Raw genomic sequence first — 27876 nt, forward strand, 5'->3', positions numbered from 1 at the left:
GTGAGGGGAAAATGGGGGAATTGTGAGCGGGGAAATGGGGGAATTGTGAGGGGGAAAATGGGGAATTATGAGGGGAAAATGGGGGAAAATATGAGGGGGGAAATGGGGGAATTGTGAGGGGAAAAATGGAATTATGAGGGGGAAATGGGGGAATTATGAGGGGGAAAATGGGGGAATTATGAGGGGGAATGGGGGAATTATGAGGGGGAAATGGGGGAATTATGAGGGGAAAATGGGGGAAATGTGAGGGGGAAATGGGGGAATTATGAGGGGAAAATGGGGGAATTATGAGGGGGAAAATGGGGGAATTATGAGGGGGAAAATAGGGGAAATGTGAGGGGAAAATGGGGGAATTATGAGGGGGAAATGGGGGAATTATGAGGGAAAAAATGGGGAAATGTGAGGGGAAAATGGGGGAAAATATGAGGGGGGAAATGGGGGAATTATGAGGGGGAAAATGGGGGAAATGTGAGGGGGAAATGGGGGAATTATGAGGGGGAAAATAGGGGAATTGTGAGGGGGAAAATGGGGGAAAATATGAGGGGGAAAATGGGGGACTTGTGAGGGGGGAAATGGGGGAATTGTGAGGGGGAAAATGGGGGAATTATGAGGGGGAAATGGGGGAATTGTGAGGGGGAAAATGGGGGAATTGTGAGGGGGAAAATGGGGGAATTGTGAGGGGGGGGAAAGGCGGGAAATGTGAGAGGGAAATGGGGCACGGGTGAGACCCCCGGAAAAAAAAAACAAACTTAATTGTATGGGGTGAGAATTATAGTGATGATGATAATAAAAAATTTACCTGAGTGGGTGGTGATGCAACAGGTTGGGTTGGGGGTGGTGGAGAGGGAGGGGGAATGGGGAATGGAAGGGGGAAATGTGAGGGGAAAATGGGGAAAATATGAGGGGAAAATGGGGGAAATGTGAGGGGGAAATGGGGAAAATATGAGGGGAAAATGGGGAAAATATGAGGGGAAATGGGGAAAATATGAGGGGAAAATGGGGGAAATGTGAGGGGGGAAAAGGGCGGGAAATGTGAGGGGGGAAATGGGGGAATTATAACTGGAAAATGGAGGAAATGTGAGGGGAAAAAAGGTGGGAAATGTGAGGGGAAAAAAGGGAAATGTGAGGGGAGAAAACGAGTGGAATAAAAGGAGAAATATGGGGGAAATGTGAGGGGAAAAAAGGGCGGGAAACGTGAGGGGAAAAAAGAGCGGGAAATGTGAGGGGGGGAAAGAGTGGGAAATATGAGGGAGAAAAGGGAAATGTGAGGGGAGAAAAGAGCGGGAAATCTGAGGGGAAAAAGGGAAATGTGAGGGGGAAAAGACTGGAAAATGTGGGGGGAAAGGATGGTGGAAAGGGGGAAAAGTACCAGAAAATGTGAGGGGAAAAGGGTGGGAAAGGTGAGGGGAAAATGGGGAGAAACAGGTAAGAAAAGGTGAAAATACGGATACAACGGCGCCCTCCCCAAAATCAAGCACAGACTCTGGAAGCTGCTCAGACATTTTATTTCTGATGGAGCTCAGGGGGCCTTGGCCGCCCTCACCCTCTTCTTCCTCACCACCACGGGCTTCTGGCTGCGCAAAATGGCGCTGGCCCGGCGCAGGGCAGCCTGGAGGGGATAAAATTAACAGTTTAACACCCCAAAAATAAAAAATAAATCTGGGGATGGTGGGGGGCACACCCTAAATTATCCCTCTGAAGTCCCAGTGTATTTTTGGGGACCACCCAACCAGTTTTGGGGACCTATAACTCCCTCCAGGAGTTTTAAGCTTCTCCAAGATGATTTTAAATTCCCTCAGTATTTTTGGGTGTTTAGAACCCACTCCAATTTTGGGGACTGTCAGCTTGTCAAGCTCTGTGTCCTCTCTATTACACACCCACAAATTTTGGGGTAACCCCCAAATTTTTGCATCCTCCTCCTATAAGGCTTTCCACCCCCCAATTGCTTTCCCAGCCCGAATTCCGCAGCCTGGCCGCGTTTTTGGGGTTCTCCACAGCTTTGCGGACCCTCCCCGGATTTTGGGGACCCTCTCCCCGAATTTTGGGAGCCCCTCACCATGCGCAGGTCCCTCCTGTATCTGTTCTTGCTGATCAGGTGCCGGAGGCTGCGCAGGGACCCGCGGGCGTCGCGGCGGATCCGCACGCGCACGTACGACGAGGCCGGCTTGCGCTGCCCTGGGGGGGACAAAAAGTGGATTTTTGGGGGGGCTCCGAGGAGATTTGGGGTTCCGCTAAAGGGTAGTGAGGCGGGTTGTGGGGATTTGGGGGGTTCAAAGGGGGTTTGGGGGGGGTTCTAAGAAGATTCGGGGGGTTTAAAGGTGATTTGGGGGAATTCAAGGAGTTGGCAGAAGGGGATTTGGGGGGTTCAAAGGGGATTTGGGGGGTTAAAAGGGGATTTGAGGGGTTTAAAGGAGATTTGGGTGATTCAAAGGGGATTTGGGAGGGTTCAAAAGGGGATTTGAGGGGTTAAAAGGGGATTTGGGGGGATTTAAAGGAGATTTGGGGGGTTAAAAGGGGATTTGGGGGAATTTTAAGGGGATTTGAGGGGTTCAAAGGGGATTTGGGGGGTTCAAAAGGGGATTTGAGGGGTTAAAAGGGGATTTGGTGGAATTTAAAGGGGATTTGAGGGGTTCAAAGGGGATTTGGGGGGGTTCAAAAGGGGATTTCAGGGGTTTAAAGGGGATTTGGGGGAATTTAAAGGGGATTTGGGGGGAATCCATGGGCGATTTGAGAGTTTTAGAGGGTATTTGAGGAGTTCAGAGGGGATTTGGGGGGGTTCAAAAGGGAATTTGAGGGGTTTGAAAGGCGATTTGAGGGGTTCAAAGAGGATTTAGGGGGGTTCAAAGGGGATTTGAGGGGTTCAAAGGGGATTTAGGGGGCTTTAAGGGGGATTTGGTGGGTTCAGACAGGATTTGAGAGGTTCAGAAGGGATTTAAGAAGGTCGGAGGAGATTTAGGGGTGTTTAAAGGGGTTCAAAAGGGGATTTAACGGACTTTAAAGAGGATTTGGGGGGGTTCCAAAGGGGATTTGAGCGGTTCAGAGGGGATTTAAGAAGTTTGGAGGAAATTTGGGGGGTTTAAACGGGGTTTGGGGGGGTTCAAAAGGAGATTTAGGGGGGTTCAGAGGGGGTTTGGGGGGGTTTCAGAGGGGATTGGGTGGGATTCACCCACCTGCACGTTTCTTGAGGACCACCACGATCCCTTTCCCGTCCGGTGCCGGCTCCACGCCCACGGTTTTGCGATGGATCAATCCATTGTAGCGGAAAGAGTTGCGAGCCTTGAGGTTGTTGGGCTCCTGGGGGGGTTTTGTGAGAGGGTTTTGGGGTGGCTTGGAAATTTTGGGGGGGGTCTGGAGAGGGGAAAAGGGTTTTGGAAGGGGTCATGAGATTTTGAGGGGGGTTGTTCAGGGGTTTTGTAGGGATTTAGGGGGGTTAAAGGGGGTTTTGAGGGGTTCAAAGGAGATTTGGGGGGTTAAAATGAGATTTGGGGGAGTTTAAAGAGGACTTGAGGGGGTTCAAAGGGGCTTTGGGGGGATTCAATGGGAATTTGGGGGGATCAAAGGGGGTTTAGGGGGGTTCAAATGGGATTTGGGGTGTTTAAAGGGGATTTGGGGGGATTCAAGGGGGATTTGAGGAATTCAGAGAGGATTTGGGGGGGGGTTTAAAGGGGATTTGAGGGGATCCAAGGGGGATTTGGGGGGTTCAAAGGGGACCCAAGGGGGTACGAAAGGGATTTGGGGGTGTTAAAATATTTAGGGGGGGTTCAATGTTGATTTGGGGGTGTTCAAAAGGGGATCTGGGGAGATCCAAAGGGGATTTGGGGGGGATCCAAGGAGAATTTGAGGGGTTCAGAGGGGATTTGGGGGTTTTCAAATATTTGGTGGGGGGATCAAAGGGAATTTGGGGGGGGTTTAATGGGGATTTGGGGGGTTTAATGGGGATTTGGGGGGGTTTAAAGGGGATTTGGGGGGGTTTAATGGGGATTTGAGGGGGTTCAAAGGGGATTTGGGAGGGTTTCAAATATTATGGGGTGGATCAAAGGGGATTTGGGGGGATCCAAGGGGAATTTGAGAGGTTACAAAGGGGATTTGGGAGAGTGTCTGGGGGTGTCCCCGACAATTCGCAGGGCACCCCAAAAATCAGGGAGGTTCTCAGGAGGCTGGGGAGAGAGACAGGGGTGGAATCCCGAGGGTTTGGGGGACCCCCTTTGTGTGTTAATGGGGATATATCGGGTGCTTAAATCTTTTTGTTTTTTGCGATTTTTGGGCTTTGAGGGACCCTAACCCCGCTCCCCTCCCCGCACTGACGGTGCTGTAGGTCTGGTTGTTCCTCTTCAGCAGGAAACTGGAGCAGTTCCTCACCACCATCCACTGCAAATGGGCCGACATGGCGCCTGCGGGGGACAGCCCAGGGGAGCCTCCTCAGCACCGCCGCCGCGCCTCACAGCCCGCTCCCCCGCACCCTCAGAGAGCCTCCCCGGGGTTAGCGAGCCCTCCCCGGGCACCCCCGAGCCCCCGCGGGCCGCCCCAAACCGGAGCCCCACGCCGCACCTCCGCTCCTTGCGGCCGCCGGAAACGGAAAGAGCGACGGGAGCTCCGGCGGCTCGCTAAGCCACGCCCACTTCCGGCAGTCTCCGCCCCCTCTTCGGCAGTCTCCGCTCCCTCTTCGGCAGTCTCCGCCCACTTCCGGCAGTCTCCGCCCCCTCTTCGGCAATCTCCGCCCACTTCCGGCAGTCTCCGCCCCCTCTTCGGCAATCTCCGCCCCCCTTCGGCAATCTCCGGCGCTGTTCGCCAAGCGCGGCATTCCTCCGCGGGTTTCCGGGTTCTTTCGGGATTTTCCGGCTCGCTTCGGCAATCTCCGCCGTCGGCCGGGAGCGGCGTTCGGGTCCTTTCGGCTCCGCGCGGGGTTTGCGGGAAAAAGGGGAGGGGGGAAAAGGGCGGGAAATGTGAGGGGGGGAAAAAATATGGGAAATGTGAGGGGGGAAAGGCGGGGGAAATGAGGGGAAAGGGTGAGAAAGGTGAGGGGAAAAGGGAGGGAAATGAGGGGAAATGGGTGGGAAATGTGAGGGGGAAAAATATGGGAAATGTGATGGGGAAAAGGGCGGGAAATGTGAGGGGGGGAAAAAATATGGGAAATGTGAGGGGGGAAAGGCAGGGAAAATGAGGGGAAAGGGTGAGAAAGGTGAGGGGAAAAGGGAGGGAAATGAGGGGAATGGGTGGGAAATGTGAGGGGGAAAAATATGGGAAATGTGAGGGGGAAAAGGCGGGGAAAATGAGGGGAAAGGGTGAGAAAGGTGAGGGGAAAAGGGAGGGAAATGAGGGGAATGGGTGGGAAATGTGAGGGGGAAAAATGGGAAATGTGATGGGGGGAAAGGGTGGGAAATGTGAGGGGGAAAAAAAGCAGGAAAAATGAGGGAAAAGAGTGAAAAAGGTGAGGTAAAAAGGGAGGGAAATGAGGGGAAATGGGTTGGAAATGTGAGGGGGAAAATGAGTGGGAATGTGAGGGGAAAAATATGGGAAATGTGAGGGGGGAAAAGGCGGGGAAAATGAAGGAAAAGGGTGAAAAATATGAGGTAAAAAGGGCGGGAAATGAGGGGAAATGGGTTGGAAATGTGAGGGGGAAAATGGGAAATGTGAGGGGAAAAAAAGCAGGAAAAATGAGGGAAAATGGTGAAAAAGGTGAGGTAAAAAGGGTGGGAAATGTGAGGGGAAAAATATGGAAAAGAGGAAAAATGGGTGGGAAATGTGAGGGGGAAAGGGTGGGAAATGTGAGGGGAAAGAAAGCAGGAAAAATGAGGGGAAAGGGTGAGAAAGGTGAGGGGAAATGGGTGGGAAACGTGAGGGGAAAAATATGGGAAATGTGAGGGGGAAAAAGCAGGAAAAATGAGGGAAAAGGGTGAGAAAGGTGAGGGGAAACGGGTGGGAAATTAGGGGAAATGGGTTGGAAATGTGAGGGGGGAAATGAGTGGGAATGTGAGGGGAAAAAAAAGGGAAATGTGAGGGGAAAAAAGCAGGAAAAATGAGGGGAAAGAGTGAGAAAGGTGAGGTAAAAAGGATGGGAAATGTGAGGGGGAAAAAGGTGGGAAACGTGAGGGGAGAAAAGGGTGGGAAATATGAGGGGAAAAAAATGGGAAATGTGAGGGGAAAAGAGTGAGAAAGGTGAGGGGAAATGGGCAGGAAATGAGGGGAAATGGGTGGGAAATGTGAAGGGGAAAAAAATGGGAAACGTGAGGGGGAAAAAGCAGGAAAAATGAGGGGAAAGAGTGAGAAAGGTGAGGGGAAATGGGCGGGAAACGTGAAGGGGAAAAAGATGGGAAACGTGAGGGGAAAAAATGGGAAACGTGAGGGGGAAAAAGCAGGAAAAATGAGGGAAAAGAGTGAGAAAGGTGAGGGGAAAAGGGTGGGAAATGTGAGGGGAAAAATATGGAAAATGTGAGGGGGGGAAAAGGGCGGGAAATGTGAGGGGGGAAAATAATGGGAAGTCTAAAGGAAAAAAGAGAGGAAATGTGAGGGAAAAAAGATTGGGAAATGTGAGGGGAAGAAGGGAAATAAATGTGAGGGGAGAAAAGAGCAGGAAAACGTGAGGGGTCCCACCTGGAGCAGCCCTTGCAGGTGAGTTTTTACCTGAGAGGTTTTTTGGGGGAATTTGGGCAATTCCCAGGGAGTTTATGGGGGGATTGTGAGCTTTTCCCACGACAATCGGGTGGTACTGGGAGCTGCGCTGGGTTTTACTGGTTTGTACTGGGCGGTTTGGGGTTGTATTGGGTTGTACTGGTTTGTACTGGGTTATTTCGGGTTATATTGGGTTGTACTGGGCTATTTGGGGTTCTATTTGGGGTTATACTGGTTTGTACTGGGCGATTTGGGGTTGTACTGGTTTGTACTGGTTTGTACTGGGCGATTTGGGGTTGTACTGGGTTGTACTGGTTTGTACTGGTTTGTACTGGGCTATACTGGTTTGTACTGGGTTATTTCGGGTTATATTGGGTTGTACTGGTTTGTACTGGGCAATTTGGGGTTATACTGGTTTGTACTGGGCGATTTGGGGTTGTACTGGTTTGTACTGGTTTGTACTGGGTTATTTCGGGTTATATTGGGTTGTACTGGGCTATTTGGGGTTATATTTGGGGTTATACTGGTTTGTACTGGTTTGTACTGGGCGATTTGGGGTTGTACTGGGTTGTACTGGGTTGTACTGGTTTGTACTGGGCTGTAGTGGTTTGTACTGGGTTATTTCGGGTTATATTGGGTTGTACTGGGTTATTTGGGGTTATATTTGGGGTTATACTGGTTTGTACTGGTTTGTACTGGGCGATTTGGGGTTGTACTGGGTTGTACTGGGTTGTACTGGTTTGTACTGGGCTGTAGTGGTTTGTACTGGGTTATTTCGGGTTATATTGGGTTGTACTGGGCTATTTGGGGTTCTATTTGGGGTTATACTGGTTTGTACTGGGCGATTTGGGGTTATACTGGTTTGTACTGGTTTGTACTGGGCAATTTGGGGTTGTACTGGGTTGTACTGGTTTGTACTCGGCTATACTGGTTTGTACTGGGGTATACTGGTTTCTACTGGGTTATTTTGGGTTATGTTTGGGGTTATACTGGTCTAGCCTGGGTTATACTGATTTAATCCAGGTTATACCAGGTTGTATTTAGTTATACTGGTTTATACTGGTTTGTACTGGAGTAATTTGGCGTTATATTTGGGGTTGTACTGCGCTATACTGGTTTGTACTGGGTTATACTGGTTTAGACTGGGCTATACTGTTTTATTCCAGGTTATACCAGGTTGTATTTAGTTATACTGGTTTATACTGGTTTATACTGGGGTAATTTGGGGTTATATTTGGGGTTCTACTGGGCTATACTGGTTTGTACTGGGTTATACTGGTTTAGACTGCGTTATACTGATTTAACCCAGGTTATACCAGGTTGTATTTAGTTATACTGGTTTATACTGGTTTATACTGGTTTATACTGGTTTATACTGGGTTATTTGGGGTTATATTTGGGGTTGTACTGCGCTATACTGGTTTATACTGGGTTATACTGGTTTAGACTGGGCTATACTGGTTTAATCCAGGTTATACCAGGTTGTATTTAGTTATACTGGTTTATACTGGTTTATACTGGGTTATTTGGGGTTATATTTGGGGTTGTACTGCGCTATACTGGTTTAGACTGGGTTATACTGGTTTAGACTGGGCTATACTGGTTTAATCCAGGTTATACCAGGTTGTATTTAGTTATACTGGTTTATACTGGTTTGTACTGGGTTATTTGGGGTTATATTTGGGGTTCTACTGGGCTATACTGGTTTGTACTGGGTTATACTGGTTTAGACTGGGGTATACTGTTTTATTCCAGGTTATACCAGGTTGTATTTAGTTATACTGGTTTATACTGGTTTATACTGGGTTATTTGGGGTTGTACTGCGCTATACTGGTTTGTACTGGGTTATACTGGTTTAGACTGGGCTATACTAGGTTGTATTTAGTTATACTGGTTTATACTGGTTTATACTGGGTTATTTGGGGTTATATTTGGGGTTCTACTGTGCTATACTGGTTTGTACTGGGTTATACTGGTTTAGACTGGGTTATACTGATTTAATCCAGGTTATACCAGGCTGTATTTAGTTATACTGGTTTATACTGGTTTGTACTGGGCCCGTGAGAACCGGATGCCCTTCCCCCCCCCAGGTGGGTGGGGGGGTCCCGTGGGAACCTGGCCCCTCCCCCCCACCCTTCCTGTTGTTTTTGGGGTGCAGGAAATGGGGGGGGAGGGGTGAGACCTTAAAAACTGCCGGGGTTGGGGGGAAAAAAAACAGCATTTATGGGACCAGGTGAGAGGGGACCCCGAAAATGAAAAAACCCCAAAATTTGGGACACCAAAAATGGGAAAACCCCAAAATTTGGGACACCAAAAATGAGAAAAAATCCAAAATTTGGGACACCAAAAATGAGAAAACCCCAAAATTTGGGACACCAAAAATGAGAAAAGCCCAAAATTTGGGACACCAAAAATGGGAAAACCCCAAAATTTGGGACACCAAAAATGGGAAAACCCCAAAATTTGGAACCGCAAAAACGAGAAAAACCCAAAATTTGGGACACAAAAATGAGAAAAACCCAAAAATAGGGAACCTTAAAAATGATAAAAAATCCAAAACCTGGGACACCAAAAATGAGAAAAGCCCAAAATTTGGGACACCAAAAATGAGAAAACCCCAAAATTTGGGACACCAAAAATGAGAAAAAATCCAAAATCTGGGACACCAAAAATGAGAAAACCCCAAAATTTGGGACACCAAAAATGAGAAAAGCCCAAAATTTGGGACACCAAAAATGAGAAAAAATCCAAAATCTGGGACACCAAAAATGAGAAAACCCCAAAATTTGGGACACCAAAAATGAGAAAAAATCCAAAATCTGGGACACCAAAAATGAGAAAAGCCCAAAATTTGGGACACCAAAAATGAGAAAACCCCAAAAATACGGAACCTCAAAAATGAGGAAAAAATCCAAAATCTGGGACACCAAAAATGAGAAAACCCCAAAATTTGGAACTGCAAAAACGAGAAAAACCCCAAATTTGGGACACCAAAAATGAGAAACCCCCCAAAATTTGGAACCCCAAAAAGTGAGAATACTCACCCCCCCAAAAAAAAAGAATGGGATCCCACCCCCCCCGCCCTGGGTTTGGGGGAGGTCCAGGTTGTTTTTGGGGGGATTTGGGTTTTTGGGGGGATTTGGGTTTTTGGGGGGATTTGGGGTCTTGATTTGGGGGGATTTGGGTTTTTGGGGGGATCTGGGATCTTGATTTGGGGGGATTTAGGGGCCCTGATTTGGGGGGGGGGGCTGAGGGAATTTGGGGATTTGGGGGGGGGTTTGGGGGTCCCGATTTGGGGGGGTTTGGGGTCGTGATTAGGGGGGGTTTAGAGGGATTTGGGGGTCCCGATTTGGGGGGGTTTGGGGTCCCGATTTTGGGGTGTTTGGGGTCCCGATTTTGGGGTGTTTAAGGGTTTTTGGGGTCCCAATTTTGGGGGTGTTTGGGGTCCCGATTTTGGGGTGTTTAGGGGTATTTGGGGTCCCAATTTTGGGGGTGTTTGGGGTCCCGATTTTGGGGTGTTTAAGGGTTTTTGGAGTCCCGATTTGGGGGTGTTTGGGGTCCCGATTTTGGGGTGTTTAAGGGTGTTTGGAGTCCCAATTTGGGGTGTTTGGGGTCCCAATTTTAGGTCCGATTTGGGAGTGTTTGGGGTCCCAGTTTGGGGGTGTCTGAGGGGTTTGGGGGTCCCAGTTTGGGAGTGTTTGGGGTCCCAGTTTGGGGGTGTCTGAGGGGTTTGGGGGTCCCAGTTTGGGAGTGTTTGGGGTCCCAGTTTGGGGGTGTCTGAGGGGTTTGGGGGTCCCAGTTTGGGGGTGTTTGGGGTCCCAGTTTGGGGGTGTCTGAGGGGTTTGGGGGTCTCAGTTTGGGGTCCCGGCTTGGGGATGTTGGGGTCCAAGTTTTGGGGTGTTCAGGGTCCAGATTTGGGGTGTCCGGAGTCCCAGTTTGGGGTCCCGGTCGGGGGTCCCAGTTTGGGGTCCCGATTTGGGGTCCCAGTTTGGGGATTTTGGGGTGTTCAGGGTCTCGATTTGGGGTCCCGGTCGGGGGGTCCCAGTTTGGGGTCCCAGTTTGGGGTCCCGGTTTGGGGTCCCGATTTGGGGGTCCCGATTTGGGGGTCCCAGTTTGGGGTCCCGATTTGGGGGTCCCGATTTGGGGGTCCCGATTTGGGGTCCCGATTTGGGGTCCCGGTCGGGGGGTCCCAGTTTGGGGTCCCGATTTGGGGGTCCCAGTTTGGGGTCCCAGTTTGGGGTCCCAGTTTGGGGTCCCGATTTGGGGGTCCCAGTTTGGGGTCCCAGTTTGGGGTCCCGATTTGGGGTCCCGATTTGGGGGTCCCAGTTTGGGGTCCCGATTTGGGGGTCCCGATTTGGGGTCCCAGTGTGGGGTCCCAGTTTGGGGTCCCGATTTGGGGTCCCGATTTGGGGGTCCCAGTTTGGGGTCCCAGTTTGGGGGTCCCGATTTGGGGTCCCGATTTGGGGGTCCCGATTTGGGGGTCCCGGTGGGGGGGTCCCGATTTGGGATCCCGGTTTGGGGGTCCCGGTCGGGGGGTCCCGATTTGGGGGTCGGTCCCCCCCGCGCCCCCCGCCCTCTCCCAACCCCGGTACCGGTGTCACTGTCACCGCCCCGGTGCGGGGGATGGGGGGGGGCGGGCGGCGGCACCCGCGGCGGGACCCCCCGTGGGGACACCCCGGTGTCACCCCCAGTGTCACCCCCGGTGTCACCCCCCGTGTCACCCACCCTTGGGGACACCCTGGTGTCACCCCCGGTGTCACCCACCCCTGGGGACACCCCGGTGTCACCCGCGGTGTCACCCACCCATGGGGACACCCCGGTGTCACCCCCGGTGTCACCCACCCATGGGGACACCCCGGTGTCACCCCCCGTGGGGACACCCCGGTGTCACCCCCCGTGTCACCCACCTTGGGGACACCCCGATGTCACCCCCCGTGTCACCCACCCTTGGGGACACCCTGGTGTCACCCCTGGTGTCACCCCCCGTGGGGACACCCCAGTGTCACCCCCGGTGTCACCCACCATGGGGACACCCCGGTGTCACCCCCGGTGTCACCCCTGGTGTCACCCACCTTGGGGACACCCCGATGTCACCCCCGGTGTCACCCACCCATGGGGACACCCCGGTGTCACCTCCGGTGTCACCACCCATGGGGACACCCCGGTGTCACCCCCCTTGGGGACACCCCGATGTCACCCCCGGTGTCACCCACCCATGGGGACACCCCGGTGTCACCCACGGTGTCACCCACCTTGGGGACACCCCAGTGTCACCCCCGGTGTCACCCACCTTGGGGACACCCCGGTGTCACCCCCAGTGTCACCCCCAGTGTCACCCACCTTGGGGACACCCTGGTGTCACCCCCAGTGCCCCCTAATGTCCCCCCAATGTGCCCAATGTCCCCCCGGTGACCCCAAATGTCCCCCAGTGTCCCCAATGTCCCCCCAAAATGTCCCCCAATGCCCCCCAGTGCCCCCCAGTGCCCCCAATGTACCCCCAAAATGTCCCCCCCAGTGTCCCCAAATGTCCCCCCAAAATGTCCCCAGTGCCCCCCAGTGCCCCCAATCGCCCCCAAAATGTCCCCCAATGCCCCCCAGTGACCCCAAATGTCCCCCAGTGTCCCCAATGCCCCCCCAATGTCCCCCCAGTGTCCCCAATCCCCCCAAAAATGTCCCCAAATGTCCCCAGTGCCCCCAAATGTCCCCCAATGTCCCCAATGTCCTCAATGCCCCCCAATGTCCCCCAGTGTCCCCAAATGTCCCCCCAAAATGTCCCCCCAGTGTCCCCAATGTCCCCCTAAAATGTCCCCAATGCCCCCCAGTGCCCCCCCAGTGTCCCTAATCCCCCCCAAAATGTCCCCCCAATGTCCCCCCAAAATGTCCCCAAATGTCCCCAGTGCCCCCCCAGTGCCCCCAATGTACCCCCAAAATGTCCCCCCAGTGACCCCAAATGTCCCCCCAAAATGTCCCCCAATGTCCTCAATGCCCCCCAATGTCCCCAAATGTCCCCAATGCCCCCCAATGTCCCCCCAAATGTCCCCCCAATGTCCCCAAAATCCCCCCCAGAATGTCCCCCAGTGTCCCCAATCCCCCCAAAAATGTCCCCCAATGCCCCCCAGTGACCCCCAATGTCCCCCCAGTGTCCCCAATGTCCCCCCAAAATGTCCCCCCAGTGTCCCCAATGTCCCCAATCCCCCCCAAAATGTCCCCCAATGCCCCCCAGTGACCCCAAATGTCCCCAATGTCCCCCCCAATGCCCCCCAGTGACCCCAAATGTCCCCCAGTGTCCCCAATGTCCCCCCAGTGTCCCCAATGTCCCCTCAAAATGTCCCCAATGTCCCCCCAAAATGTCCCCCCAGTGCCCCCCCGACCCTCCCCCCAAATTTGGGCCGCGCCTTTTGGGGCTCCCCTCACTTTTGGGGGGGGGGGCTCCCGTAAAATTTTGGGTGGCCTCCATAAATTTGGGGGAATTCCCCATTAATTTTAGGGTGTCCCTATTAATTAGGGGGGATTCCCATAAATTTAGGGGGTCCCCATTAACTTCAGGGCGTTCCCATTAATTTTGGGAGGGGTCCCCATTAATTATGGGTGATCCCCATTAATTTTAGGGTGTTCCCACTAATTTTGGGGTGTCCCCATTAATTTTAGGGTGTCCCCATCAATTTGGGAGGATTCCCATAAATTTTGGGGTGGCCTCCATAAATTTGGGACGTCCCCATTAATTTTGGAGGATTCCCATTAATTTTGGGGGATTCCCATTAATTTTAGGAGATTCCCATAAATTTGGGGGCGGTCTCCATAAATTCGGGGGGGCTCCCCATTAATTTTGGGAGGGGGGTCCCCCGTTAATTTTAGAGTGCTCCCATGAATTTTTGGGGACTCCCATAAATTTTGGGGTGCTCCCATAAATTTTGGGGGATTCCCTAAAATGAGCGTGGTCCCCGTTAATTTTAGGGTGTTCCCACAAATTTTGGGGCGTATCCCAGATTTTTTGGGGGGGTCCCCTGGTGGTTTTGGTGGTTTTTTTTTTTGGGGGGGGGGTTCCCCTCGCTGGCCCCGCCCCTGGTGGGGGAGGGCCGGGGGGAGGGGCAGGGGGAGGGGTCGCTCCCTCCTCCTCCTCCTCCGCATCCTCGGCCTCGGGGGGACCCCCAGACTCCCGGAGCCCCCCCAAAAAAACCCCCCAAAATTGGGGTGACCCCTCCCCATCGCACCGCGGACCGCCCCCCCCCCCCAAAATCCTCGGGGTGCTCCCCCCCCCGGGAGGGGAATGGTTTGATCCGGCGGCAGCTCCAAGGTGAGGGGGGGGAGGGGAGGGGGGAGGGGCTGGGGGGGTCCCTCCCCCAACCCCCCCCAAAAATCGACCCTGGTGGGGTGGGGGAGGGGCGGATCGATCCCCCCCCCCCCGGGGCTGGGGTGGGGGAGGGGCAGAGCATCCTTTGGGGGGGGGAGGGGAAGGTTTTGGGGGGGGGAGGGGAAGGTTTTGGGGTGGGGGAGGGATGGGATTTGGGGGGGCCTCGATTTCCTAGGGGGGTCCCGGGTGGGTTTGGGGGTCCCGATGGATTTGGGGGGTCCCGGGTGGGTTTGGGGGTGGAATTTGGGGGTCCCGGTGGATTTGGGGGGTCCCGGGTGGGTTTGGGGGTGGAATTTGGGGGTCCCGATGGATTTTGGGTGGAATTTGGGGGGCTCCCGGTGGATTTGGGGTGGAATTTGGGGGTCCCGATGGATTTGGGGGGTCCCGGGTGGGTTTGGGGGGGAATTTGGGGGTCCCGGTGGATTTGGGGGGGAATTTGGGGGGTCCCGATGGATTGGGGGGGTCCCAGGTGGGTTTGGGGGTGGAATTTGGGGTCCCGGTGGATTTTGGGCGGAATTTGGGGGGTCCCTGGTATATTTTGGGGTGGAATTTGGGGGTCCCGATGGATTTGGGTGGAATTTGGGGGTCCCGACTATATTTTGGGGTGGAATTTGGGGGGTCCCAATGGATTTGGGTGGTCCCGGGTGGATTTGAGGGTGGAATTTGGGGGTCCCGGTGGATTTGGGGGGGTCCTGATGGATTTGAGGGTGGAATTTGGGGGTCCCGATGGATTTGGGTGGTCCCGGGTGGATTTGGGGGTGGAATTTGGGGGTCCCGATGGATTTGGGGGGTCCTGGGTGGATTTAGGGTTGGTTTTAGGGGGTCCCGGTGGATTTGGGGGTGGAATTTAGGGGATCCCGGTGGATTTGGGGGGGTCCTGATGGATTTGAGGGTGGAATTTGGGGGTCCCGGTGGATTTGGGGGGTCCTGATGGATATTGAACATTCCCGATGGATTTTGGGTTGGAATTTGGGGGGTCCCGATGGTTTTAGGAGGTCCCCGATGGATTTTGGGGGTGGAATTTGGGGGTCCCGATGGATTTGAGGGTTCCCGGTGGATTTGGGGGTGGAATTCGGGGTTCCGGGTGGATTTGGGGGTGTCCCAGTGGATTTTGGGGTGAATTTTGGGGTGAATTTGGGGGCCCTTGATGGATTTGAGGTCCCCAATGGATTTTGGGGTGAATTTTGGGATTCAGGCTGGATTTCGGGGCTGGAATTCGGGGTGTCCCCCCAGATTTGGGGTCCCCGATAGATTTTGGGGTTCCAAAAGGATTTTGGGCTGGATTTGGGGTGTCCCCAATGGATTTTTGGGGTGAATTTTGAGTCCCCAATGGATTTGTGTTCCCCAATGGATTTTGGGGTGAATTTTGGGGTTCGGGCTGGATTTCGGGGCTGAAATTCGGGGTGTCCCCCCAGATTTGGGGGTGCTCATTTTTGGGGTCCCCCCCAGATGGCGGAGGCGGCCGTGGTCGGCGTTTTCGGGGGGTCCCTGGGGGCTCCGGGGGGGTCCCCCCCGGGCCCGGGGCCGCTGCGACACCTGAGCCGGGGGGTGCTGAGCTCGGGCCGGCGGCGCCTGCGCGGATTTGGGGTACGCACCCCGAAATTTGGGGAGGGGACCCCGAAATTGGGGAGGGGGAGCCTGAAATTGGGGTATGGGACGCCGAAATTGGGGAGGGGACCCCGAAATTTGGGGAGGGGACCCCGAAATTGGGGAGGGGGAGGCTGAAATTGGGGTACGCACCCCGAAATTTGGGGAGGGGACCCCGAAATTGGGGAGGGGGACCCCGAAATTGGGGTATGGGACCCTGAAATTGGGGAGGGGACCCCGAAATTTGGGGAGGGGACCCCGAAATTGGGGAGGGGGAGGCTGAAATTGGGGTATGGGATGCTGAAATTGGGGAGGGGGAGCCTGAAATTGGGGTATGGGACCCTGAAATTGGGGAGGGGACCCCGAAATTGGGGAGGGGGAGGCTGAAATTGGGGTATGGGACCCCGAAATTGGGGAGGGGGAGCCCGAAATTGGGGTATGGGACCCCGAAATTGGGGAGGGGGAGCCCGAAATTGGGGTATGGGACCCCGAAATTGGGGAGGGGGACTCCGAAATTAGGGAGGAGACCTGAAATTGGGGAGGGGGACCCCGAAATTGGGGAGGGGACCTCGAAATTGGGGAGGGGGAGGCTGAAATTGGGGAGGGGGAGCCTGAAATTGGGGTATGGGACCCTGAAATTGGGGAGGGGACCCCGAAATTGGGGAGGGGACCCCAAAATTGGGGAGGGGACCTCGAAATTGGGGAGGGGACCTCGAAATTGGGGAGGGGGAGGCTGAAATTGGGGAGGGGGAGGCTGAAATTGGGGTATGGGACCCCGAAATTGGGGAGGGGACCCCGAAATTGGGGAGGGGACCCCGAAATTGGGGAGGGGGAGCCCGAAATTGGGGAGGGGGACCCCGAAATTGGGGAGGGGACCCCAAAATTGGGGAATAGGACCTCAAAATTGGGGAGGGGGACCCCGAAATTGGGGAGGAGACCCCCAAAGCGGCGTGGAGGAGCCTGAAATTGGGGAGGGGGCAGCTGGAAATGGGTCCAGGACCCCCAAATTTGGGCTGGTTTTGGGGGGATTTTGGTGATTTTTGGGACTCGGGGTGGATTTTTGGGGGTCCCGGGATGGATTTTTGGGGTTTTGGGGGGTTTTTTGGGGTGGATTTTGATGTTTTTTGGGGTGGATTTTGGGGGTTTTGGGGGTTTTTTGGGCTGGATTTTGGTGATTTTGGGGGTTTTTTGGGGTGGATTTTGGGGGTTTTGGGGTTTTTTGGGGTTTTTTTGGGGTGGATTTTGGGGGTTTTGGGGTGGATTTGGGGGATTTTTGGGATCTCAGGATGGATTTTGGGGTGCCGATACGATTTTGGGGTGCTGATGCAATTTTGGGGTTCCAGACTCACCCCGCGGGACCCCGGACCTGGCTGTTTTTGGGGTGGATTTTGCTGATTTTTGGGGTGGATTTTGGGGTTTTTTTTGGGTGGATTTTGGGGGTTTTTGGGATCTCAGGATGGATTTTGGGGTCCGATGGGATTTTGGGGTGCCGATGGGATATTTTGGGGTTCCAGACTCACCCCGCGGGACCCCGGACCTGCCTGTTTTTGGGGGTGGATTTTGGTGATTTTTGGGTTGGATTTTGGTGATTTTGGGGTTTTTTGGGGTGGATTTTGGGGGTTTTTGGGATCTCAGGATGGATTTTGGGGTCCGATGGGATTTTGGGGTGCCGATGGGATATTTTGGGGTTCCAGACTCACCCCGCGGGACCCCGGACCTGGCTGTTTTTGGGGGGGGCCGTGGGGGTCTGCGAGGCCGCCGGACTCGACCCCTCCCTGGGGCTGGTGGGGGCCCTGGCCCGGGGGCTGCCCCACAGGTAAGGGGGACCCCCAAATTTGGGGAGGGGGCACCCCAACATTCCCCAAATTCCTGGAGTGGGGGGGGTGGGCACCAAAATTGGGGGTGATCGGGTGGGATTTTGGGGTCTTGGGGGGTTTTTTTGGGGTGGATTTTTGGGGGGTCCCAAAGTGGCTTTTGGGGGTTTTTGGGGGTCTCGGGGAGGGATTTTTGGGGTCCCAGGGTGGATTTTTTGGGTCCCTGGGTGGATTTTGGGGGTTTTTGGGGTCCCTGGTTCCATTTTTGGGGTCCCTGGTTCCATTTTTGGGGTGCCTCACCCCATTTCCAGCCCCCTGATTCCGGGGGGGCTGCGGGACCCCCTGGCCCTGCTGCTCTTCTCCTCTCCTGGGGTGGATTTTGGGATGGATTTTTGGGAGTTTTGGGGTGGATTTTGGGGGTTTTTGGGGTCCCTGGTTCCATTTTTGGGGTCCCTGGTTCCATTTTTGGGGTCCCTGGGTGCATTTTTGGGGTGCCTCACCCCATTTCCAGCCCCCTGATTCCGGGGGGGCTGCGGGACCCCCTGGCCCTGCTGCTCTTCTCCTCTCCCAGGGTGGATTTTGGGATGGATTTTTGGGAGTTTTGGGGTGGATTTTTGGGGTTTTTGGGGTCCCTGGTTCCATTTTTGGGGTCCCTGGTTCCATTTTTTGGGTCCCTGGTTCCATTTTTGGGGTGCCTCACCCCATTTCCAGCCCCCTGATTCCGGGGGGGCTGCGGGACCCCCTGGCCCTGCTGCTCTTCTCCTCTCCCGGGGTGGATTTTGGGATGGATTTTTGGGGTTTTTGTGGATTCTGGGGTGGGTTTTTGGGGTTTTTGGGGTCCCTGGTTCCATTTTTGGGGTCCCTGGTTCCATTTTTTGGGTCCCTGGTTCCATTTTTGGGGTGCCTCACCCCATTTCCAGCCCCCTGATTCCGGGGGGGCTGCGGGACCCCCTGGCCCTGCTGCTCTTCTCCTCTCCCGGGGTGGATTTTGGGCTGGATTTTTGGGGTTTTGGGATGGATTTTTGGGGTTTTTGGGGATTCTGGGGTGGGTTTTTGGGGTTTTTGGGGTCCCTGGTTCCATTTTTGGGGTCCCTGACCCCGTTTCCAGCCCCCTGATTCCGGGGGGGCTGCGGGACCCCCTGGCCCTGCTGCTCTTCTCCTCGGGGCTCTGGCTGCTGCTGGGGCTGATCCTGCGCCTGGGGCTGCGTTTGCTCCTGGGGGGCACCGGGGGGGTCCTGGCCGGGCCCGGACCCCCCCCCCGCATCTGGGTGGTAGGTGGGGGTCCCTGGGGGGGATTTTGGGGGGTCACTGGGGGGATTTTGGGGGGTCACTGGGGGGATTTGGGGGTCCCTGGGGGGGATTTGGGGGTCCCTGGGGGGGATTTGGGGGGTCACTGGAGGGATTTTGGGGGTCCTGGGGGGGTTTGGGGGTCCTGGGGGGGGTTTGGGGGGTCACTGGGGGGATTTTGGGGGTCCTGGGGGGGATTTGGGGGTCCTGGGGGGGATTTGGGGGGTCCCTGGGGGGATTTGGGGGGGTCTCTGGGGGGGATTTGGGGGTCCCTGCGGGGTTTGGGGGTTCCTTCGTGGGGTTTGGGGGTCCCCGGGGGGGATTTGGGGGGTCACTGGGGGGATTTTGGGGGTCCTGGGGGGGGGTTTGGGGGGTCACTGGAGGGATTTTGGGGGTCCTGGGGGGGGTTTGGGGGTCACTGGGGGGATTTTGGGGGTCCTGGGGGGGGTTTGGGGGGTCACTGGGGGGGATTTGGGGGGTCACTGGGGGGGATTTGGGGGTCACTGGGGGGGATTTGGGGAGTCCTGGGGGGGATTTGGGGTCCCTGAGGGGATTTTGGGGGTCCTGGGGGGGGTTTGGGGGTCCCTGGGGGGATTTTGGGGGTCACTGGGGGGGATTTGGGGAGTCCTGGGGGGGATTTGGGGTCCCTGAGGGGATTTTGGGGGTCACTGGGGGGGATTTGGGGTCCCTGAGGGGATTTTGGGGGTCCTGGGGGGGGTTTGGGGGTCACTGGGGGGATTTTGGGGGTCCCTGGGGGGGTTTGGGGGAATTTTGGGATTATTTTGGGGCAATTTTGGGATTATTTTGGGGGTGTTTTTGGGGTAATTTCAGCTGCTTTTCCTGTTATTTTGGGGGTGTTTTTGGGATTATTTTGGGATTATTTTGGTGTGTTTTTGCTATTATTTTGGGGGTGTTTTTGGGCTGTTTTTGCTGTTATTTTGGGGTTTTTTTTGGGCTGTCTTTGCTGTTACTTTGGGTGTGTTTTTGGGATTATTTTATTATTATTTGGGTGTGTTTTTGTTGCTATTTTGGGGCTGTTTTTGGGCTGATTTCGGCTGTTTTTGCTGTTATTTTGGGGTTGTTTTTGGGCTGTCTGTGCTGTTATTTTGGGTGTGTTTTTGGGATTATTTTATTACTATTTCGGTGTGTTTCTGGTGTTATTTGGGGGTTGTTTTTGGGCTCATTTCGGCCGTTTTTGGGGCTCCCCAGGCCCTGGTCCGGATGTTCGCGGGGCGCCGCCCGGGGCTCCGCAGCCTCCAGGGGGCGCTGCCGGCGCTGCCGCTGCCGGCCCTGGCCGAGACCGTGCGGCAGGTGCGGATTTGGGGATTTTGGGGGATTTTGGGGGATTTTGGGGGGATTTTGGGGGGATTTTTGGGGGATTTTGGGGGGATTTGGGGGGATTTGGGGGGGATTTGGGGGGATTTTGGGGGGATTTGGGGGGTTTTGGGGGGATTTTGGGGGGATTTGGGGGGGATTTGGGGGGATTTGGGGGGATTTGGGGGGATTTTGGGGGGTTTTGGGGGGTTTGGGGATTTTGGGGGATTTGGGGGGATATGGGGGGATTTGGGGGGGATTTGGGGGATTTTGGGGGATTTTGGGGGGGATTTGGGGGATTTTGGGGGATTTTGGGGGGATTTGGGGGGATTTTGGGGGGATTTTGGGGGGGATTTTGGGGGGATTTTGGGGGCATTTGGGGGGATTTTGGGGGGGATTTGGGGGATTTGGGGGGATTTTGGGCGTCCTGGAGGGACTTGGGGGCGTCCTGGAAGGATTTAGAGGGGTCCTGGAGGGATTTGGGGGGATTTTGGGGGATTTGGGGCGTCCTGGAGGGACTTGGGGGCGTCCTGGAGGGATTTTGGGGGGTCCTGGAGGGATTTAGAGGGGTCCTGGAGGGATTTTGGGGGGTCCTGGATGGAATTTGGGGGGTCCTGGATGGAATTTGGGGGGTCTTGGGGGGGTCCCGGGGGGATTTGGGGGGTACCGGGGGTGGTTTGGGGGATTTTGGAGGGGTTTTGGGGGGTCCTGGGGGTGGTCTGGGGGTCCTGGACAAGTTTTTCAGGGTTCTGGGGAGGATTTGGGGGGTCCTGGGTGGATTTTGGGGGTCTTGGAGGGGTTTTGGGGGGTCCTGGGGGAGTTTTGGGGGGTCCTGGAGAGATTTTTGGGGGTTTTGGGGTTTGTTTTTTTTTTTTTTTTTTTTTTAGGTGGGTTTCTTGGGTGGTTTTTTGGGGTTTATTTTGAGTTTTTTTAGAATTTTGTTTTTTTGTTTATTTTTTTGGGTGGGGGTTTAATTTTTTTTCTTTTTCTGGTGGTTATTTTGGGATTTATTTGTGGTTTTTCGGGGTCGTTTTTTGGGGTTTTTCGGGTGGTTTTGGTTTGTTTTTTATTTTGTTGGGGGGGTTTCTTGGGGGGTTTTTTGGGGTTTATTTTGGGTTTTTTTTAGAATTTTCCTTTTTTTTGGCGGGGGTTTCTTTTTTTCTTCTTTTTTTTCTTTTTTTTTTCTTTTCTTTTTTTTTTTCTTTTTCTTTCTTTTTCTGGTGGTTATTTTGGGATTTATTTGTGGTTTTTCAGGGTCGTTTTTTGGGGTTTTTTGGGTGTTTTTGGTTTATTTTTTTTTTGTTGGGGGTTTCTTGGGGGGTTTTTTGGGGTTTATTTTGGGTTTTTTTAGAATTTTCCTTTTTTTTGGCGGGGGTTTCTTTTTTTCTTCTTTTTTTTTCTTTTTTTTTCTTTTTTTGTTCTTTTTTTTTCTTTTTTTTTTCTTTTTTTTTCTTTTTTTTTTCTTTTTTTTTCTTTTTCTGGTGGTTATTTTGGGATTTATTTGTGGTTTTTCGGGGTCGTTTTTTGGGGTTTTTTGGGTGGTTTTGGGGTCCCTGCCCGCCCTGTCCCCCCAGGCCGTGGAGTCGCTGCAGACCCTGGACCCGGGGGGGGTCGGGGAGGGGCTCCCCCCCCTCGCCCGGAGCTTTTTGGGGGGTCCCGGCCCCCAAATCCAGCGGTGGCTGCGCCTGCGGGGCTGGGCCCTGCCCAGCTACGTGAGGAGGGGTCCTGGGGGGATTTTGGGGGGTCCTGAGGGGGATTTGGGGGGTCCTGGGGGGGGTTTGGGGGGTCCTGGGGGGATTTTGGGGGTCCTGGGGGGGATTTGGGGGGGATTTGGGGGGTCCTGGGAGGGGTTTAGGGGGATTTGGGGGGGATTTGGGGGGGTTTTGGGGGGTCCTGGGGGGGGTTTGGGGGGTCCTGGGGGGGATTTGGGGGGTCCTGGGGGGATTTGAGGGGATTTGGGGGGTCCTGGGGGGGATTTGGGGGGTCCTGGGGGGGATTTGGGGGGTCCTGGGGGGGATTTGGGGGGTCCTGGGGGGATTTGAGGGGATTTGGGGGGTTCTGGGGGGATTTTGGGGGGTCCTGGGGGGGATTTGGGGGGTCCTGGGGGGATTTGGGGGGGATTTGGGGGGTTCTGGGGGGATTTGGGGGGTCCTGGGGGGGATTTTGGGGGGTCCTGGGGGGATTTGAGGGGATTTGGGGGGTCCTGGGGGGATTTTGGGGGGTCCTGGGGGGATTTGGGGGGGATTTGGGGGGTTCTGGGGGGATTTGGGGGGTCCTGGGGGGGATTTGGGGGGGTCCTGGGGGGGATTTGGGGGGTCCTGGGAGGGGTTTGGGGGGTCCTGGGGGGGTTTGGGGGGATTTTGGGGGGTCCTGGGGGGGATTTGGGGGGTCTTGAGGGGTCCTGGGGCGTCCTGGGGGGATTTTGGGGGGGGTTGGGTGATTTTTGGGGGGTCCTGGGGGGATTTGGGGGGGTCCTGGGGTGGTTTGGGAGGTTGTGGGGGGGATTTGGGGCGTCGTGGGAGGGGTTTGGGTGATTTTTGGAGGGTCCTGGGGGGGTTTGGGGGGTCCTGGGGGGGTTTGGGGGGATTTAGGGGGGTTCTGGAGGGGTTTTGGGGGATTTTGGGGGGTCCTGGAGGGATTTAGGGGGGTCCTGGGGGGGATTTTGGGGGTCCTGAGGGGGGTTTGGGGGGTCCTGGGGTGGTTTGGGAGGTTGTGGGGGGGATTTGGGGCGTCGTGGGAGGGGTTTGGGTGATTTTTGGGGGGTCCTGGGGGGGTTTTGGGGGGTTTGGGGTGGATTTGGGGGGTCTTGGGGGGATTTGGGGGGTCCTGGGGGGATTTGGGGGGATTTTGGGGGGTCCCTGGGGGGGATATGGGGGGTCCTGGGGGGGATTTAGGGGCCACTACGGGGATTTTGGGGGGTCCTGGGTGGATTTTGGGGGGGTCCTGGAAGGAATTTGGGGGGTCTCGGGTGGGTTTTGGGGAGTTTGGGGGAATTTTTTGGGTGGTTCTGTCATTTTTGGGGTGTCCCAGGTGAATTTTGGGGTCCCAAATTTTGTTTTTTTTCCCCCCCCAGCTGAGCGAGCTGTGGGAGGAGCAGCTGCACCTGGGGGCTCGGGGACCCCTCCCCAGCACGGGCAGCTACTACCTCATGGTGAGCCCCCCGAAATTGGGGACCCCCCAAAAAAATCCCAAAATCTGCAAATCTCCCCCAGAAAAATCCCCAAAATCTGCAAATCTCCCCCAAAAAAATCCCAAAATCTGCAAATCTCCCCCAGAAAAATCCCCAAAATCTGCAAATCTCCCCCAGAAAAATCCCCAAAATCTGCAACCCTGGAAAAAAGAAAACCTTAAAAACTCCAAAATCTGAGACCCCCCCCCCGAAAAAATTCCATAAACTCCAAAATCTGGGACACCCCCCCAAAAAACCCCAAATCTGCGACTCCCCCCCCAAAAAATCCCCAAAACCCCAAAATCTGCAACCCTGGAAAAAAAACCAACAACTCTAAAAACTCCAAAATCTGCGATCCCCCCAAAAAAATTCCATAAACTCCAAAATCTGAGACCCCCCCCCAAAAAACCCAAAGTCTGAGACCCACCCCAAAAAATCCCAAAATCTGCAACTCTACCTGAAAAAAACACCCCGAAACCCCAAAATCTGCAACCCTGAAAAAAAAAAACCTCTAAAAACTCCAAAATCTGCGATCCCCCCCAAAAATTTCCAAAAACTCCAAAATCTGAGACCCCCCCAAAAAACCCCAAATCTGCAACTCCCCCCCAAAAAAATCCCCAAAAAACCCAAAATCTGCAACCCTGCCCCCAAAAAAACCCCAAAATCTGCAACCCTGCCCCAAAAAAACCCCCAAAACCCCAAAATTTGCAACTCCCCCCCAAAAAAAACCCCCAAAAACCCCAAAATCTGCAATTCCCCCCCCAAAAAAACCCAAAATCTGCAACTCCCCCCCCAAAAAAAAAAAAATTTTTAGGATTTTTGGGAGTTTTGCCCCTCAAATTTGAAGTTTTTGGAGGTTTTGAGGGTCTGACCCCCCAAATTTTGGATTCTGATTTAGGGGTTCCCCCCAAATTTTGGGGTTCTGATTTTGGGGTGCCCCCCAGGACATTTTGGGGTTCCTTCCCCATCACTCTTAGTGGATTTACCTCCATTTTTAGGATTTTTGGGAGTTTTGCCCCCTCAAATTTGAAGTTTTTGGAGGTTTTGAGGGTCTGACCCCCCAAATTTTGGATTCTGATTTAGGGGTTCCCCCCAAATTTTGGAGTTCTGCTTTTGGGGTGCCCCCAGGACATTTTGGGGTTCCTTCCCCATCACTCTTAATGGGTTTCCCCACCATTTTTAGGATTTTTGGAGGTTTTGCCCCCCAAAATTCACGTTTTGGGGGGTGGGTGAGGGTCTGACCCCCCAAATTTTGGATTCTGATTTTGGGGCGCTCCCCAAATTTTGGATTCTGATTTTGGGGCGCTCCCCAAATTTTGGGGTTCTGCTTTTGGGGTGCCCCCAGGAACTTTTGGGGTTCCTTCCCCATCACTCTCAATGGGTTTCCCCACCATTTTCAGGATTTTTGGGTGTTTTGCCCCCCAAAATTTGGGTTTTTGGGGGTTCTGAGGGTCTGACCCCCCAAATTTTGGGGTTCTGATTTTGGGGTGCCCCCCAGGACATTTTGGGGTTCCTTCCCTATCACTCTCAATGGGTTTCCCCACCATTTTTAGGATTTTTGGGTGTTTTGCCCCCCAAAATTTGGGTTTTTGGGGGGTGGGTGAGGGTCTGACCCCCCAAATTTTGGATTCTGATTTTGGGGCGCTCCCCAAATTTTGGGGTTCTGCTTTTGGGGTGCCCCCAGGACATTTTGGGGTTTCTTTCCCATCACTCTTAGTGGATTTACCTCCATTTTTAGGATTTTTGGGTGTTTTGGCCCCCAAAAATTTGAAGTTTTTGGAGGTTTTGAGGGTCTGACCCCCCCAAATTTGGGGTTCTGCGTTTCGGACCCCCCCAAATTTTGGGGTTCTGATTTTGGGGTTCCCCCCAAATTTTGGGGTTCCTTCCCCATCACTCTTAATGGGTTTACCTCAATTTTCAGGATTTTTGGGTGTTTTGCCCCCCAAAATTCACGTTTTGGGGGGTGGGTGCGGGTCTGACCCCCCAAATTTTGGATTCTGATTTTGGGGCGCTCCCCAAATTTTGGGGTTCTGATTTTGGGGCGCTCCCCAAATTTTGGGGTTCTGATTTTGGGGTGCCCCCCAGGACATTTTGGAGTTCCTTCCCTATCACTCTCAATGGGTTTCCCCACCATTTTTAGGATTTTTGGGTGTTTTGCCCCCCAAAATTTGGGTTTTTGGGGGGTGGGTGAGGGTCTGACCCCCCCAAATTTTGGGGTTCTGATTTTGGGGCGCTCCCCAAATTTTGGGGTTCTGCTTTTGGGGTGCCCCCAGGACCTGGTGGGGCCGCCGGCCTCGCGCCGCCCGGCCGCGCGCGCCGCCAACGTCGCCGTCGCCTTCCTGCGCTTCCGGAGCCTCGTCCGCGCCGGGAGCCTGCCCCCCGTGAGCCAAATTTGGGGGGAAAAGGGGAAATTTGGGTTAAAAACGGACATTTTGGGGTCTAGAGGCGAGATTGGGGGGTTTGAGGGGGAAATTTGGGGTTTAAAGGGGGAAATTTGGGGGGTTAAAGAGGGAAATTTGGGGGTAAAAGGAGGAATTTGGGGGTTTAAAGGGGGAAATTTGGGGGTAAAAGGGGAAATGTTGGGGGTAAAAGGGGAAATTTGGGTAAAAAACGGAAATTTTGGGGTCTAGAGGGGAGATTTGGGGGGGTTGAGGGGGAGATTGGGGGGTTAAAGGGGGAAATTTGGGGGGAAAAGGGGAAATTTTGGGGGTAAAAGGGGAAATTTGTGGGCAAAAGGAGGAATTTGGGGGTTTAAAGGGGAATTTTGGGGGTTTAAAGGGGGAAATTTGGGGGTAAAAGGGGAAATTTGGATTAAAAATGGAAATTTTGGGGTCTAGAGGCAAGATTTGGGGGGTTAAAGGGGGAATTTGGGGGTTTAAAGGGGGAAATTTGGGGGTAAAAGGGGAAATGTTGGGGTTTAAAGGGGAAATTTGGGGGTAAAAGGGGAAATTTTGGGGGTAAAAGGGGGAAATTTGGGTTAAAAATGGACATTTTGGGGTCTAGAGGGGAGATTGGGGGGTTTGAGGGGGAAATTTGGGGGTTAAAGGGGGAAATTTGGGGGGAAAAGGGGAAATTTTGGGGGTAAAAGGGGAAATTTGTGGGCAAAAGGAGGAATTTGGGGGTTTAAAGGGGAATTTTGGGGGTTTAAAGGGGGAATTTGGGGGTAAAAGGGGAAATTTGGGTTAAAAACGGACATTTTGGGGTCTAGAGGCGAGATTGGGGGGTTTGAGGGGGAAATTTGGGGGGTTTAAAGGGGGAAATTTGGGGGTAAAAGGGGAAATTTGGGGGTAAAAGGGGAAATTTGTGGGCAAAAGGAGGAATTTGGGGGTTTAAAGGGGAATTTTGGGGTCCAAAGGAGAAATTTGGGGGTTTAAAGGGGGAATTTGGGGGTAAAAGGGGAAATGTTGGGGTCCAAAGGAGAAATTTGGGGGTTTAAAGGGGAATTTTGGGGGTAAAAGGGGAAATTTTGGCGTTTAAAGGGGAAATTTGGGTTAAAAATGGACATTTTGGGGTCTAGAGGCGAGATTTGGGGGTTAAAGGGGAAAATTGGGGGTTTAAAGGGGGAAATTTGGGGGTAAAAGGGGAAATTTGGATTAAAAATGGAAATTTTGGGGTCTAGAGGCAAGATTTGGGGGGTTAAAGGGGGAATTTGGGGGTTTAAAGGGGGAAATTTGGGGGTAAAAGGGGAAATGTTGGGGTTTAAAGGGGAAATTTGGGGGGAAAAGGGGAAATTTTGGGGATAAAAGGGGAAATTTTGGCGTTTAAAGGGGAAATTTGGGGGAAAAAGGGGAAATTTGGGATCAAAATGGAAATTTTGGGGTCTAGAGGGGAAATTTGGGGGTTTGAGGGGGAGATTGGGGGGGTTAAAGGGGGAAATTTGGGGTTTAAAGGGGGAAATTTGGGGGCAAAAGGGGAAATGTTGGGGTCCAAAGGAGGAATTTGGGGGTTTAATGGGGAATTTTGGGGGTAAAAAGGGAAATTTTGGGGTTTAAAGGAGAAATTCGGGGGAAAAAGGGGAAATTTGGGGGTAAAAGGGGAAATTTGGGTTAAAAATGGACATTTTGGGGTCTAGAGGGGAGATTGGGGGGTTTGAGGGGGAGATTGGGGGTTTAAAGGGGGAAATTTGGGGGTAAAAGGGGAAATGTTGGGGTCCAAAGGAGGAATTTGGGGGTTTAAAGGGGAATTTTGGGGGTAAAAGGGGAAATTTTGGCGTTTAAAGGGGAAATTTGGGGGAAAAAGGGCAAATTTGGGATCAAAAGGGGAAATTCGGGCTTTTAAAGGGAAATTTTGATGTTGAAAAGGGAAATTTTGCTGTTTAAAGGGGAAATTTGAGGGCAAAAGGGGAAATTTGGGGGTCTAGAGGGGAAATTTGGGGTTTAAAGGGGAAATTTTGGGGTTTAAGGGGGGAAATTTGGGGTTGAAAGTGGAATTTTGGGGGTTTAAAGGGGGAAATTGGGGGTTAAAATGGAAATTTTGGGATTTAAAGGGGAAATGTTGGGGTTAAAGAGGGAAATTTGGGGTTAAAATGGAATTTTTGGGGTTAAAAGGGGAAATTTTGGGGTCTAAAGGGGAAATTTGAGGTTTAAAGGGGGAAATTTGGGGGCAAAAGGGGAAATTTTGGAGCCTAGAGGGGAATTTTGGGGTTTTGGAGGAATTTTGGGGTGCTTTTGGAGCTGATTTTTGGGGATTTTGGGGTGATTTTGGGAGTGATTTTTGGGGTGGATTTGGGGCTGATTTTGGGGTG

General features: G+C 53.6%; 3 protein-coding genes across 8 annotated transcripts in view; 2 read left to right on the forward strand and 1 right to left on the reverse strand.

Annotated features, from left to right (window-relative positions):
- Positions 1–1489: 1489 nt before the first annotated feature.
- On the reverse strand, positions 1490–4580 carry RPL28 (ribosomal protein L28). The gene is made up of 5 exons (XM_021552366.4): positions 4549–4580; positions 4306–4391; positions 3171–3294; positions 2057–2175; positions 1490–1609 (listed from the first exon to the last, which is right to left on the reverse strand). Exons 2-5 carry the CDS (start codon positions 4384–4386, stop codon positions 1520–1522), a joined length of 414 nt encoding a protein of 137 aa, XP_021408041.1. The 5' UTR covers positions 4387–4391; positions 4549–4580; the 3' UTR covers positions 1490–1519.
- Positions 4385–7772, forward strand: LOC146763976 (uncharacterized). Its single transcript, XM_085565721.1, has 4 exons — positions 4385–4479; positions 4650–4768; positions 6682–7592; positions 7633–7772. The coding sequence occupies exons 1-4, from the start codon at positions 4385–4387 to the stop codon at positions 7651–7653; spliced, it is 1146 nt and encodes a 381-aa protein (XP_085421847.1). The 3' UTR covers positions 7654–7772.
- The window catches only part of LOC110472932 (palmitoyl thioesterase CPT1C), a 39660-nt gene continuing 18188 nt past the window's right edge, over positions 6405–27876 (forward strand). For 4 of the 6 annotated variants that reach the window (XM_085565796.1, XM_085565797.1, XM_085565799.1 and 1 more), the window contains exons 1-8: positions 13758–13904; positions 15411–15548; positions 17243–17364; positions 18471–18633; positions 19859–19960; positions 21538–21675; positions 23037–23114; positions 25406–25513. In XM_085565796.1, the coding sequence (XP_085421922.1) occupies positions 15411–15548; positions 17243–17364; positions 18471–18633; positions 19859–19960; positions 21538–21675; positions 23037–23114; positions 25406–25513 (849 nt within the window). In that variant the 5' untranslated portion in view covers positions 13758–13904. Of the gene's footprint in view, positions 6610–13757; positions 13905–15407; positions 15549–16891; positions 17365–18470; positions 18634–19858; positions 19961–21537; positions 21676–23036; positions 23115–25405; positions 25514–27876 lie in introns of those variants that run through there. The other 2 variants (XM_085565795.1, XM_085565798.1) reach the window with 2 other exon arrangements.

The sequence above is a fragment of the Lonchura striata genome, chromosome 37 (genome assembly GCF_050655825.1).
Source record: "Lonchura striata isolate lonStrDom1 chromosome 37, ASM5065582v1, whole genome shotgun sequence".
Classification (NCBI taxonomy): domain Eukaryota; kingdom Metazoa; phylum Chordata; class Aves; order Passeriformes; family Estrildidae; genus Lonchura; species Lonchura striata.